Genomic DNA, 14,861 nt, shown 5'->3' on the forward strand with positions numbered 1-14,861 from the left:
ATGCCGAGATACATGAGTGTGCTTGCTGCACGGGAATCGGTGTGGTCTTACATGGAGTAATCACGTTATTTAAGGAGTCGTTGGTGTTAGGGGGGAAGGCATGTGTGTTGCACACAAGTGAATCTTCTATTTATGTTTGCTGTTCAGTTCTAAGACTATCTTCTGAAACTATGGAGCGCGCTGCATCGTGGAGATGAGGTGGGTGTCAGGGAGGACTAGCTTGTTAGAGGTGTCTTGCTAAGTGGATGTATGGGGGAGCGAAATTGGGGAGCGTCACCGTAAAGAAAAGGAGGAAGGGCCTGGGAGCAGAACCTGCGGAGCTGCCCTCCCTCTGGCTGCGTGTACATGAGAAGAGGCATTCCAGAAATAACAGTCAAGCATTGCTTTCTATTTCTCTTGTAGCAACCCTCCGCTCAGTGAGGAAATGCTGCCTCCGGGGGAGTGGATGTGTCACCGCTGCACTGTACGCCGCAAGGTAAAACCTCTCCTAACAGTCATGATCCCTGCCCTTCCGACTGTCCGTTTGAAACGTGAACCCTGTGTTTTATACCTTCCTCTCCCCTTAATGTGTATGTATATACCACCAGAGTTGCTCTTTGTGCTCACAGTTGTGAAGGGCTTTGTTAAGAACAGGCGTAAAGAAAACTAAGGGGTCTTGACGAGATCCTCCTGGTATTTTTAACCTCTGGTAGGAACCACAAAACTGAAGTGCCTGATATGTTCTTGTCAAGCTGTGCCTTTTTAAATTGTTTTCCTTCCCCCCCACTTCTGGAAAGGAGGCAGAGCTGAGGCAGAGAGGGAATGGCTCCCATGCTCGAGGAGGTGAGCTGTCTACAGGCGAAACAGGAGTCGTGTTAATGCAGCTTTGGCATCGGGGTTGTGATTCTGGTTAGTGTGTGTTTTTTAGAAGTGTGACTTCACAGCAGTTGCACATCAGCAGAGGGTGAAATCACAGTGAGTTATGATTTCCTGGGCTGTTGAACAGGATGGGGAGGAGATGATTGGGTAAGATTGTGGCTTGTCTTTTTTTTTTTTTTTCCCCTTGATGCTTTTTCTCCAGGAAGCTGTCTTGCACAATGTAAACATCTTACTGCTGTGACTACGTAAGACTGTGTAGCAGAGGGTTTAGAAACTGCACCAAACTATCTAGCAACTGTTCCCTTGAAGTGACACCCAAAGCAAATCAGAAGAAAACTGTGTACTCAGCGTTTTGTTCCTGAAGCGATTGCCTTGTTATGTTTCCAGGGTACTGTTCTGCCATCTGCCAACAGTAAAAACGAAGGTCACAAACTTAAAAAATAATAACAAAATTAGTCAAAAAAGAGAGAGAGGGAAAAGAAGAAAAAAAAATCCCCAACTTTTCTCTATTAAAAATTGCCTGATAACATTTTGCTCCTTTTACAGACCATTTTAGTGATGGAGTAGATTGGTTCATCCATATTGGTGATGCTGTCTGGCACTGGAGCAGTGCACAGTTGCCCGTACGAGGCCATGCAGCGTCCCCTCCTGTTGCAAAATGCATCTCGCAGTGATTGAAATGTATTGTTTTCCTCTGCTGTAACTCTCCCTGCCCACCTTGTTCAAGATTCCTGTCATCGAGAGATAGCAGAGTGTCGTTTGTATATCGTGCTTGTATTCTCAAGCCGACCTTCTTGTTCCGTAATGGGTTTGGATGCACTGCTGGAGTTAATAGATTGCTTCGACAATGAATGGTCTGCCGTGGAGTTCCTCCGTGTTGGCTAGCAGAATAAAAAGAGTTGTCTGATTTGTTAAGTATTTAGGGCTAGATGCTGTGCTGGTCTGGACTTAAATATGGCTATCCTAAAAGGAGAGAGATGCTAATTTTCTGCCCCATACTTGGTTCCCTTCAGCTGTTTTGTCATCTGTACGTTAGCTGCAATCAAATTGGTTTTGCTGGGTCAAGGCTTTAATGACTTAACAGGGGAAGTTGTAGCAGGCGGCTCAAGTCTTTCCAGATGCTGTTTGTCTTCGATTGCATGTTTGTCAAGGTTGATGTGCTTTGTTTGTGGTCTCCATGATAAGCCTGCCTATTCATGTCGTGCAGAAGCGAGAACAGAAGAAAGAGCTGGGGCAGGTAAATGGATTGGTGGACAAATCTGGGAAAAGGACCACCTCCCCCACCAGTGACGCAGACCTGTTGGACAGGTCTAGCAGCAGCATCAGGGCTAATGCGCATGCCAGGATCTTGGAAAGGAGAGCAAGCCGGCCTGGCACTCCCACATCCAATGCCAGCACGGAGACCCCCAACTCAGAACAGAATGATGTCGATGAGGACATAATTGACGTGGATGATGACTCTGCCATTGCAGAAATGGACTGTGGGCAGCCCCAGCTGAAGCGACCCTTTGAGCTTCTTATTGCTGCTGCCATGGAAAGGAACCCAACGCAGTTCCAGTTGCCGAATGAACTGACCTGCACCACAGCACTTCCAGGTGAGCGGTGGCTTGTCTAGTGTTGGTGAAGGTGTCCATAGTTGCATCCTGCTGCCATCTTGCCTGTCTTCCCTCTTGGCTCCTTGGTAATTGTGGCTCCACTGATGCTCACTGGTGTAAGCAGAGGGTGCAGAAGTACCCCTGGTCCTCCTCCAGCTGTCCAACAGCAGGTGGCCTTTCAGATGCGAGCTGTGGGGACGCTGCTACTACACTCTAGTACACCTCTATCGGCACTTGTGATAGAGCCTTGCTGTTGTCACCTTAGTCTAGATCATCAATCTGAAGAAAAAAATTCCAATTGTCAAAATACTTGATTTTGATTTATAAGATAATCTAGTAACAAAGTAATGACTTCATGTGTAGAATGTCACTGAAATGATTAAGTATAAAAGATGCCCGCCTTTAAAGACAGCCTCTGTCACTTCACGCTAGATTTAGTGGTTGATAAGGGTTCCTTAAGCAGCTCTTTCTGCCTTTTCTGTTTGTCTCTGCCTGAGATGATTATGTGTATCTGCCAGAAAGCAAATCTCTGCCATGTGGGTAACCCGAAGCCTTTTAAAATTTACTTTCAGGTACTAGTAAGAGGAGGAGAAAGGAAGAAACCACAGGAAAGAATGTCAAGAAAGCACAACACGAGTTAGACCACAATGGTTTGGTTCCCTTGCCGGTGAAAGTCTGCTTCACATGCAACAGGTACTGGACTCTTCCAGGGAAGCTGTTCGGTGTAGCTGCACCCTTCACAGGAGCAAAGTTCTTGCTGAAAAAAGTAGATGACCTGCTCCCTTCCCCATTCCTCTTCATTACTTGCTTACAATCCTCTAAACAAATGGGGGAATAACCATTGTTGCTAAATAACAGGTGTTTAACCACGGCAAGTGTAGGTGTGGCGTCTGCGTGTGGCTGTAGAGGGTTTTAAAATGTAACCTGAAGAGAGCGAGCCATCTTGTCTTCAGTATTTTTCTACTAAGAAAAACTCTGAAGTGATGGTGGTTTAGAAAACAGAGATGGTCCTTTGTTGATGGTGGTTTAGAAAATGGGGATGGTCTTTTGTTTATGGTTCATGGAGGAAGTATGCGAGCAGGTGACCTTTAGGAAATAGAAATCTACTGAGAAAGAGATATAAGCCCAAGGCAAATTGGAATATTGTGCTGAAATAGTAAATCTGAAAACTAGTACCAAATACTGCTGTTTTTTATAACCGCATAAAAAATGCACAGATAAATCCCAATTCAAAATGTCGGTGGAAACAAAAAACTTAATTTCAGGAACCCAGTCAGAGTGAATTACTGGAAGTGGGCTGGAGACTCAGGTGGGCTTTTGTGGAGAACAGCTGATGACTTTGTTGTAGAGTGAAGACTTCTTTAAAGCCTGGGGAATCAGATGTAATGGCTTTCTGGAGTTTGAGGCTTGTTTTGAGAATGTCTTGTTGAAGTAAATGTCCCAAATTCACCCAAGATTCATTTGAGGAAAACTGTAATAACCTAAATCTGAGATTTCCTTTTGGTCTCTGAATTTGGCTCTAAACGAAGCCACTCAGAACTAATGCACAAGGTCAACTTGAAAAGTTGCTTATGTGAATCTGACAGGTGCTTACAGCTTTCCAGCAACGGCATCTCTTCCTGCCAGAGGACCTCTTTTGCACCGAGAAACCCTCATGTGCATGGGCAAGTCCTTTTGCCTTGACTGCGTCTTGCAGAAGGTCCGTATAGATCGAGTTACAAATCTGAAGCCTAATTTTAGGTGCAAGTAACATAGTGCAGGGGAATTGGTGGGGGAAGATAAGCTGAAGTGGTTAGCCGAGCTTGCCTGCGTGTTTGGTTTACACCCTATGTTCTGTACGGGAAATAAAATATGGCGCTCTCTTTGCAGGAGTTGCAGAGTGGCACCTCTAATTCAGTGTGATTATTGCCCGCTCCTGTTCCACATGGATTGTCTGGAGCCACCGCTTACTGCCATGCCTCTGGGTAGATGGATGTGCCCAAATCACATAGAACACGTGGTGGTAAGCAGGACTATGATTGCAGTATGGTAACCGGCTGCTGGAGTGGAACCTGGCAGGTCCATTAAAGGACAAAGTACAACAAATGTAAAACAGCTTCTGAGCTCTTATTGCTCCCTGTAACGCTTGTAAAGCTTCTGCTGCAAGCAACGCGCTCTCCAAAGGAATATGATGCTGCTATCTGCAATAAAATATAAAGATGGGGGAACTCCTTCCTGTAACTGAAACTGCCAGCTCAGACTGTGGCTCACTGACAGCTTGTCTAGTTTTCGGACTGGACTCCTTAAGATCTAGATGAGCTTCCAGAACTGTGATACAAAGCAGCACAGTGCTACAAATAGGGGAAGTAATTCTTTGCATGCTTAACCCAAAAAACTTTCATTCCAAGAGGGAGTTTTCATTTGTGGAAAAGCAGTGTACTTGAGACTTAAATACTCAGGAAACAGGGGGCTGAAACAAAGGGCTTGTGCCCAGACAAACTGCTTCTGAGAGCATTGATGCTGCTTAGTACGCCTCTAAATGCTTTTGTATTCATCTCCAGCAATGTGCCCTTTAACAGAAATGGTTAGCGCTGCAGGAAACAAATAGTCTAAAGCTGAGCTGGTGCTGTACTGCCAGTGCTACGAGGCGTAATGAAAGTCTTAGGGTACGTTAGAGTGACCCACAGATCCCTAACTCCTGTGGCATTATCTGATCACCCAGCTGAACCAGAAGAACTTGACCCTGAGTAATCGGTGCCGAGTATTTGACCGGTTCCAGGACACCATATCTCAGCACGTTGTCAAAGTGGATTTCTTAAACCGAATCCATAAGAAACATCCTCCGAATCGCAGAGTTCTTCAATCAGTAAAGAGAAAAGGTTTGAAGGTATGTGTAAATAAGCAGGTGTCAGTGAAACGCCCTGTGTATGTATTCCAGTTAGTGTATGTATTCCAGTTTGGAAGGGAAACCAGCACGCCCTGTAGGCACAGCCTCTTGGGGCAGGAGGAAGAGGGTGGGGTCGGAATGAGTGTGTTGGTGAGAGGTTTGGGAGTCAGCAGTTACTTTTCACTACATGTAGGATTTAAAAAGCTCTTTTTCCGCCAACCATAAGGCTCAGCTATTGCAAGTAAGCCTTTAAATCTAGCACAAGCATAGAAAGTACAACACAAAACCTCCTGAAGGTGGCCCTACAGTCAGAATTGGGGCTGCTGCATGTTCTGTATTAAACCCCAAAGAGTATTTGCTGCCAGAATGTCTGAAAAATGCCATACAGGTTTCCCTTCTTGCTTGGCTTTTTTTGCATGACTACTTTTATGCTGTAGCCACCACGTTGTGCTGAAGTCATGCCTGACCTAAGGGAATAAAACCTATTAATTTCAGCCTAGCTGCATCAATTTAAAGTACTCAGTCCTTGAAACTTCTAATGTATTGTCTGCAGGGTTCCTTTGGGTCAGAAAGCAGCAAACACGAAGCGTAGTGCTGGTTAGGCGCTTTGTTTAACTAGTCATTCTTGAGTAATTTTTCTCATGTGTGATCTTCTTTCTCTACAATGTAGGTTCCTGATGCTATAAAGTCCCAATACCGGCTTCCACCCCCGTTACTTGCGCCTGCAGCAATTAGAGATGGCGAGCTGATCTGTAACGGGATCCCTGAGGAACCCTTGCAGAAGCACCTTTTGAACACTGAGCACTTAGCCAGCCAGACAGAACAACAGGAGGTAAATGAAGTCAAATGCTTGGACTCTGTCTGTAGTTGCTTTGGTACAAAGACCCTCTTCCATTTCAGTCATGATCAGAGCAGTTGTCTAGGAAACCGGTCTCAAAATCATGTCTGAAGGTGATAGCTTGTCTTGTCTTTGACACCCTTGCCCGTTAAAACTTCATTTTGGCTTTCCAGGTGAAATGTAAAACTCCTCATTTGACACTTCAGGGAAGTGGTGAAATAGTTTTCTGGCCTTAAGAGTGGCATCGAGGGCTTTCTGTCTAGATGTCATTTTTATTTCCTGGCTGAGGGAAAATACTTTCCACTTTGATTATGTAAGGCTGCTCTCTTGACACATTTATTTGTATGTTAACATCACATTTCTGAGCTGCTTTTTATTGCTGATTGAATTGGACTTTTAAATCAAGGTCAAATGAGTGTTTAAGTCTTGTATGAAACTTCTTGCCAGATTCCACAATGTGAAGGCGTGTTGCTTTGCAATCAGTGGTGTAGTCAAGTCCTTCTGTTAGCTCCGGCGGGGTTCTTCTGTGTGGCAGGTGCACATTCACCATGGAGCTTAAAACTTTGAATGAATCTTTTGGTCATCCCCTACTTTGTGTAAAAGAAAAGGTGCTCCACCCCAGCTTTGGCAGGTGACTCCCTGTAGCTTGAGGTAGATCAGCACGTCCTTCCAGCATGCTACAGAGTAAGCTGGAGGATTGTGTTTGGAGAGAAGCCCATATTGGTGAAAGATGTGTTTGTAACTAGCTGGAGAGTTGCAACGCTTAGCAGGTGAAGAGAAGGAAAAGTTGGGAGGTGAAGAAGTGCATCTGCTGCTTTCTCCCTCCTCAAATCTCAGCTCCTCTATGTACCGTCCTCAGCACAGAGATAAACTGTACCGCATTTTGGTTGCGCTTTTGTACCTTTGGACAAAGTTTTCTCCTGATTCTAGATGAGCGTCAGAGCAGATGCTGTAGTTCCAGGCCGCATCTGAGCGGTCAGCAGCACAGTGAGGCAGCTGCACTTCTGCCAGCTGGGTGAACGATGGAGTAACTGTTGAGGTTTGGAGCACTGTCTGCCTGTGGGGCTAACCTGCACCTTTTTCTTCCTCCCAGTGGCTCTGTAGTGTTGTTGCGCTCCAGTGCAGCATATTGAAACATTTATCTGCTAAGCAGATGACTTCGCTTTGGGACTCTGAACAAACAGAGAAGGCTGATATTAAGCCTGTTATTGTGGCAGACGGCTCACTCGCCAACCCTTACCAGGCAGCTGACAAGGCACCCACACCTTCCCTCTATTCCATGTCATCCTGCACCTCAGGGATTACCACCCAGAATTCCTTGAGCTCCTCGCAATCCCAGCAGACGTTGTCACAGGAAGATGTCAACTGCAGCTCTTGTATAGATAAATCCAAGAAGGTGTCTTCTTGCGGGACTTCGAATGGGCCGACAGCCTCTGACATTAAAGTAAACGGTCCTCTTTTCTATGGCGTTTCGTCCGAATCTTCAGCACAGTTGACTGACTCCCAGAGGCTAATGGCATCTGGTAACACAATACCTGTTTTATCTCATCGGCAAACGTGGCCTCGGCCCCTCACGCCCCCAGCGACTTGTGGACTTATGAATCACACCGTTGGAACCATTGTCAAAACGGAGAACGTAGCAGGACCTGTTTCTTGTGCACAAAGGGGTTCTGTGCCGGTCACGAGTATGCCTACGTCCATATCGAGCTCCTGTGCCAGCCTGGAGACCACCAGCACTTTGCAAAGAAAGAATGTGCAGACACAGATAGGACCGCCGCTGACAGCAGACCTGCGATCGATGGGCTCCCCTCTGACGGCCACGAGGGCTCTCACCCCTCCGCAGGCTGCAGGAGATGGGATCTCTGCTGTTGGGGCCACCAACAGATTCTGTTCACCAGCACCACCTTCAGGTACGTGTTGAACAGCTGATCTGGGCCCCTGGGGCTGAGAAAGTGTTCGGTCTAAATGTTATTCTGAACCTCAAGGCTGTAGCAGTATCCCCTCATTTATGTGGGACTTGGGTTTTCTGTGGAGAGCCAGGAGAAGTCTCTCAAGCCTCCTCTGTCTTAGGTCCCTTCGTGGGAGCCACGGGATGTGTTTTTGCTGGCTGCATATACCTGAGGGGAGCTCTGTCCTGAGAAGCAGGATAGTAAATCAGTTTAATTCTGGAAAACGGCGGTGGTTTTAAATTACAAGTCTTCAGCTGCGCAGCCTTGATGTTGGAGAAATACAGACTTGGGAAGCTATAGTCTGTGTAGTATCTGCTAGTCTGATAATAAAGAGTAGTTAGGGATTAGATATATGTGTCCTGAGTTGCACCCAAAAACCTTGCTGTTAAAGTGCATGTACCCACTCTTCAGTATAAAAACATCAAGTCCAAGATGCTGATAGCTGAAAGTCAGAGTTACTCCCCATAACTCAAATTTTGCTGGAGTGAGCTTTCACTTAAAGCATTCTCTTTCTCTTCCCCTTCCCCACACCAGCTCAGCACTCAAACGCGTAAAAGCCCGTTGTGCAGGCTGGGTTTGAAGCAGGCGCTGGAAAGCGCGCAGCAGAGCTCTCTGTCGCTCCTCTTGCAGTTCCTAGCTGCTCAGTGGTAGGCGTGCGTGGAGCGGCTGAGATCTGGTGATTGCAAGCAACATCTTTTTCTTATTCTTCTTAAATTCCTTAATGAGTATCTTTTGAGCTTTACCTCATGTTTGGAAGCAGTCCCCGGAGTACTTGGCCTCCTTGCTTATTGCTGAACAAACTTGGTTACTCTGAGGCTGCTAGTTTGACCGTGCCCTGCTTAGAAATGCAAGGCTGGGAGAAGTTTTGGTAGAGGAAATGAGACCATACTATAGAAAACTTCTTGCTTGTGGTTTGAAGAGCGCTGCAAACCCTACGTAATTTTGCAGTTACTTAAGATGTTAAGTAATTGCTTTTGGTGCAAAGCTTGCTTTCTACAAAATACAGATTAAAACATCATTTTGGTGCACTGTCTCTTGAGAAAGGTGTAAATATTTTTATATATATGCATATATATATTTATAACAAATCTTAAATTATGGTGTGCAGATTTTGTTGCTGAGTACAAAAATACAAATCATTCATGACCCTTTTTTTGCCATAAATTTCAGGCTTATAGTAGTTCTACTTCTAAGCAAACCAACTCAAGAAGATCTCGTATCACCAACGCATTAAAGAGATTTTGTTTCCTGCCATTTGTCGTTGCTTCTTTCAGCTGCATGGTCACTGCCAAAGCAGTAGGATTTTATTTTGTAAATAATAAAATCTGCTTTGTGACTGTCACATTCTTACTAGACAGTGAAGTACACCCCAGACTTGATAATTGTGCAGAAATTAAAATGCGGCAATTGTAGTTTTTATGCATGTTCAGATCTAGACGAGCTACTTGGCAAATGTCTCTCGGTTTTGTAAGCTCTTCAAGCTCCTGGGGACTTGGTGCTCATCTTTCCAGTCTCTGTAGGACATCACTTACACTCTGCCATTGCTGCTGCTTCAAACAGGGAGTGGGAGCTTAAATGTATAGGTCCGGAATACCTCTAACAACTGGAGATGAGAGGCAGAAGCTGGCAGTTGGCTCTGTGTTGGAGGCACGCGCTAGTCCTTCTGTGAGGAGAAGAAAGCTAATGGCCTCTAATTCAGGCCTTTTTCAAAGCATGACTATGAGCAAAATTAGTCATTCTGAGCAGCTTGGAAGCGAAGTGCAGCCTGAGGGCTGGGTGCATGGCTCACGAACGTCACAGTGACATATCTTCTCTGCACCATCTTTCTCTGTAGATGGTAAGGTCAGTCCCAGCACCTTATCCATAGGAAGCGCTTTAACTCTACCCTCATCACTCACTTCAAACTCTGCAGCTATGTTGGACCTCACCAGTTCCCTGAAAGCATTTATGGACGGCGGTGAGTATTTAGTTCATTATCGGTCTCTACTAGCCCTGTGCGTTTGCATTCGGTCTACAGCATTCAGTCTCCCCTACAGCATTCGGTCTCTGCTTGAGGAAGAGTTGCAGAGATCAAAGAAGGGTTGCAGTCAGGTGAAGGTGGAGCTGGGTATACATTACCTTAAATATGTCATGTGCTTCCCTGCTTGTAGCGTTGCCAAGGCAGCAAGGCCAATGAATTCTTTCTGCCTGAAGCTTTTCTGGGGAACGATCACAAAGCTATTGCACGGGCTGCTTTCCAGGTGGAATTCACATGCAGAAACATGCAGCCCTGCCGTGTTGTGGTGCTAGCTGCCATCCAGAGCTGGTCCCCACGGGTGTAAAGCCCAGCAACAATAGATCTTGTAGTCAAGCAGTCACCTGAGCGGTGATGCTCTTAACGGGTCAGTTAATTTTCTGATTTATTTCTGCTTCTGTCAGTCTTCTCCTAGACTGGCCCATTTTTTCATTTTCCTTTTGTTGCACTTGGCAAGAAATGCCAAACCTTAGCAGAGTGACTTCAGGAGGAGGAGACTGCTGAACAGCCACCATCCCTAGCGTAGCGAGGCTGTTGCCAGAGACTTCTACATCTGAAGAACAGCCTTTCTGGCGTTGCCAGTGTGACCCTCTTTTCTTGGGTGAACCCCAGCTGCTCAGCCTGCCCAGACTACCTCTCTGCTATCGGGAAAGGCCGTTACAGCTCTGCTTCTTCTGCTTGCTGTTTTAACTGCCGCTGATGTGGAGAAAGCTTTTGGAAGAAGAGGTTAACCAGCCTACTTGCTGCCGGAAAGCAGACCTCTGTAGGGCTTTACAAATATAAATACTTCAGAGCTATCAGTAACAGATCTGCTTTAAAGCTTGTTAATAATATTGTCTGAATTGCCTTGTTTGGTTTAATTGACACTGCTACAAAAGCTCGTGTGACTCAAGAATGAACCTGTAGCAGCTTCAAAGGTGGTTACGGCTTTCCTCTGTAATGTAGGGTTAGACTTTCTGACTAGATAATTGAGCTTCACGAGAAGGATCCAACCTGCTGCCCAAAGGGGCACGATGCCCACCTCTGCAGACCTGTTCATTCTGAACCAAAACAGCAGATTTTCAACTTTTATCAGTCCTTGTTCCCCTAAACTTCTGCTCACTGCCTCAATTGTAGCTCTCTGGCCATCGCTGGCACTCTCCTCGCACACTGCTCACAGGAGATGATATGAAGTGATAGATCCCCTATATGTAAGATTCTTGATATTGCAAAATTTGTCAAGTCTTTGCTGTTGAAGCAAATGGCAAGTTTGAAAGTGGGACAGTTAAATCCACTGCAGCTCAGATTGCACCGTTTCCATGAATAACTTACTAATTGCTTTTTGTTTATTAACAGAGATTGAGATAAATATGCTGGATGAGCAGCTGATCAAGTTTCTGGCCTTGCAGAGAATACATCAGCTCTTTCCTTCCAAAGCTCAGTCTCTAGCGAGCAGTGTCAGTTCCCATCAGCAATCTCCTGTGGGAAACCACATTGAAGGTAAGAGCAGCCCTAGAATAGTTGGTTTATGTTGAGCTTTTTGGCACTCCCTTGCCCATTCGTTGAAGGAGATCTTCCTCTTCTTCTGGTATCTGTCTGATGCTGCCTTTTACGTTTCTTTCCTCTCATCCCCTGCTCTGGATATCCACTGACCAAAAATTCCTTCAGGTCCCTCTACTTAATTATTTACAAATTATGGCAATGAAAACACCTTCAGTAGCTTCTGATTTTCTGCTGGAAATCTCTAGTGAAGTTGTGTTTTATTCATCGTAGAAGTACCAAGAGATGGGAAGGTTCAGCGGCCTTTTTTTTTCCCCCCTCACCTTTGAGATGGGCAAGAGAAATACATGAATTCCTGCTCTCTCTTTCTGGAGAAGTTGCTTGCGAGACAAGCACACAAACTGGAGGAACTGGGGCACAGAATTTATGTGTGACATTGTCACTGCCCGTTCAGAGCAATGTCACTGTCAAGCTGAAACACTAAATGCAAGTAATGCAAATAATGGAAAACAACTTGCGCTTCTGTTGGAAATCTCCAGATTCCTGAGTTCAGCATTGGCTTTGTTTATGGTCGCTGGTGTTGGCATGCTAACACCTAAAGCTGCAGGGGGAACGGGGCTTCCTGATCCTCTGCGTGCAACCAGCCCGTTTAATCTGCTTTCAAGCACTAACTGGACAGCCTTGTTGTGGGAGCGGTTGTCTGCTCCCCCTCTGCTAGTCTTGGGGGTAAATATCCACTCTAAGATCTTTAGAAGTCTGCTAGCAGTCGGTAACCTTCTGAAACTCCGTGCTTGCCTGCTCGCTTGCTGCTGTAGCATCGCAGCATTCTCTAAATGCTTTGTCAATCTTCTTTTGAACACTGCTGCAGGACGCAGCACCAGGCTGTGATACGAGCTGCGTTCCTGTGCTGCTCGTAACAGATGAGTTCTGGAAATTCTTCAGCAGTCTGCCTTTCAAAAGGCAGATCGATGCTGTCTTAACCCATCACCCTTTTTGGGCAGGAACGATGCATCAGGCTGACTGTTTAGCATTGCTGATGAAATATTAGATCCAAAACCTTTAGCGAGCCCTGTTGAGCCAGCAGAGCCAGACAGCTGAAAGGACTTGTGCTGGGCAGAGGTGGGAACCTGCACGTTTCAGCTGCGTTGTGCTGCACGTCCAGTGATGCCACTCAGTGTGGCCAATGTTCTTGATGTAGGTGACTGCAAACAATTTCTGGTAATGCTCATGCTCTGTTCTTTGATTTCACAGTCTTGATGTAAAACTGGCATGCAGATGTAGTATCAGGAGGGGCCTAAACTCTGCTTACAAGGGGCTTATCCCCAAAAGACAGCTGCTGAAATCCTGGCTGGGCCTGTGTGGTGCAGAGTTTGGTATCTGTTCCCCGGGAGATGGTTTTCTGTCCGGTTCACGTGGGCGTGTGAGAATGTGTGATTTGAACTTGGCTGCCAGGGAGCTGCTCCGGAGGCTCAGCCCTGGACCAGCCCTTGTCGAGTGTGCCGTAGGGACCGACCTGAGGGTGGAGGAGTCCCCTGGGTAAATGAGCCTGTCCTGGGAGCTGGGAACAGCCCTGTCTGGCTAACCCGCATGTTCTTCCTGCAGCTTCACTAGAAGTGAAATGGCAGCTGTTAAGTTGGTGACATTCACCAGCACCACATTTTTTTAAGCGGCGCTTTGACAGCAAGGCTCGGCTCTTTGATTACCCGAAGTAGAAGAGATTAATAAAGAAGCTAGTGGTAGTGTCACTGGAACAGGCTGCCCCACTGGAACAGGCTGCCCAGAGAGTTGGGGGAGTCTCCCACTCTGGAGACATTCAAACCCCGCCTGGACGCTGTCCTGTGCAACCTGCTGTAGGTGACCCTGCTCTGGCAGGGGGTTGGACTGGATGATCTCCAGAGGTCCCTTCCAACCCTGACCATTCTGTGATTCTGTGGTAGGAGGCTCGTGTTTTCCGCAGTGTGGCTCCATTGTGCACACTCGCTATTAATGTTCCCCCAGTTGCATGGCTTGTGTGGGTTACTGGAGAGAGCAATTTTCTCTGATGACTGGCAAAAAGATGTTTAATGCACAAACATTCCTAGAGGGTTGGGAATTGGGGTTTAGGCCAAAGCTGACTGCATCCTCTTCAGGATCTGTGCTTTCTGGAGAGTCTAGCGCTGGGGACGTGGGGGTCAAGCAGCCTTTGTAGCTGATAACATTGTTCAAGTAATTTCTCTTTATCTTGCAGCGCAAAGAAAGGAAGTGCAAGCCCGGGCGGTGTTCTATCCTCTGATGGGCTTAGGGGGTGCAGTCAATATGTGCTATCGAACCCTCTACATTGGGACAGGTGAGTAGCATTTTCCTGCCCTGACCTTTCAGAATCAGGGTGGTTCTCCCTGACCCTCCCAAAGTGTTTGCCAAGTGGGCGGTGAAGAAAACGGGACCCATTGTGCTCGCTTGTACTGGGATTCTTCGCTACTGAGAAACGTGGAAATTCCCCATCCACTTGACTCTTTGTGGGGTTGCACCTTTGTAACGTGGCTGGTGCCAAAATTAGCGGAATGGCTGTCCTGGAGATTGATGCCTGACTGATGGAGAGAAGACTTTCGGTTTGCTTGCAGGTTTCATTTCTTCCTGCTTAGATTCTTCTGGTGCTCTGGATAGACCCAGTAACTGTGAAATGTTCTTCAACCTTCACAGAGCTGCTAGCCTTCCCTTCCCCCACTGCAACTTTGTTCGGTGGCTTATCGCAGCATTATTCATGCAGTCCTGGGAGCACGGACAAAGGCAGTTGCTCCCCTGTTGTTTTGCTAATTGAAGTTTAATTCTGTCTGTTGTTCTCTGCTGCCTGACAGTTTTGGTTTTGGGTTGGTTTTTTTTTTCTGAAATGAACTGAGCCTGTTTTGTCCTCCCGATTGACAGGAGCTGATATGGATGTGTGCCTTACAAGCTATGGTCACTGTAACTATGTTTCTGGCAAACATGCCTGCATATTCTATGATGAGGTGAGTGCATGAGTGGTTTGGGTATTTTTATTTTTATTATTTGGCATGCGTGGCAGTGGGAGCTGGAGATGCAGGCAGCAGGTTGTCTTTGTGTAGTGCTCCTTTGTGGACTACAAAGTAAGAGCCAGGGCTATGAATGGTTTCACTCCAGCGAAGGCTGCGTCAGCGTTTTCTGTCATACCCTTTTCTGAAGCACAGAGCTCTGCCAGCGTGATTTCTCTGAGCTAACTGCCTGTGGACAAAGACTGACCACAAGTAAGCACTGTCACTGCTGGTGT

At 46.4% G+C, this 14,861-nt stretch overlaps 1 protein-coding gene across 1 annotated transcript in view; it reads left to right on the forward strand.

Annotated features, from left to right (window-relative positions):
* Positions 1-388: 388 nt before the first annotated feature.
* The window catches only part of PHF12 (PHD finger protein 12), a 17,814-nt gene continuing 3,341 nt past the window's right edge, over positions 389-14,861 (forward strand). The window contains exons 1-11 of the mRNA XM_009887231.1: positions 389-475; positions 2,066-2,453; positions 3,026-3,146; positions 4,323-4,455; positions 5,155-5,319; positions 5,990-6,151; positions 7,251-8,067; positions 9,941-10,063; positions 11,456-11,599; positions 13,827-13,925; positions 14,501-14,583. Coding sequence (XP_009885533.1) covers positions 425-475; positions 2,066-2,453; positions 3,026-3,146; positions 4,323-4,455; positions 5,155-5,319; positions 5,990-6,151; positions 7,251-8,067; positions 9,941-10,063; positions 11,456-11,599; positions 13,827-13,925; positions 14,501-14,583 — 2,286 coding nt within the window. The 5' untranslated portion in view covers positions 389-424. The remainder of the gene's footprint in view (positions 476-2,065; positions 2,454-3,025; positions 3,147-4,322; positions 4,456-5,154; positions 5,320-5,989; positions 6,152-7,250; positions 8,068-9,940; positions 10,064-11,455; positions 11,600-13,826; positions 13,926-14,500; positions 14,584-14,861) is intronic.

The sequence above is a fragment of the Charadrius vociferus genome, unplaced genomic scaffold (genome assembly GCF_000708025.1).
Source record: "Charadrius vociferus isolate BGI_N301 unplaced genomic scaffold, ASM70802v2 scaffold1746, whole genome shotgun sequence".
In the NCBI taxonomy this organism is placed as follows: domain Eukaryota; kingdom Metazoa; phylum Chordata; class Aves; order Charadriiformes; family Charadriidae; genus Charadrius; species Charadrius vociferus.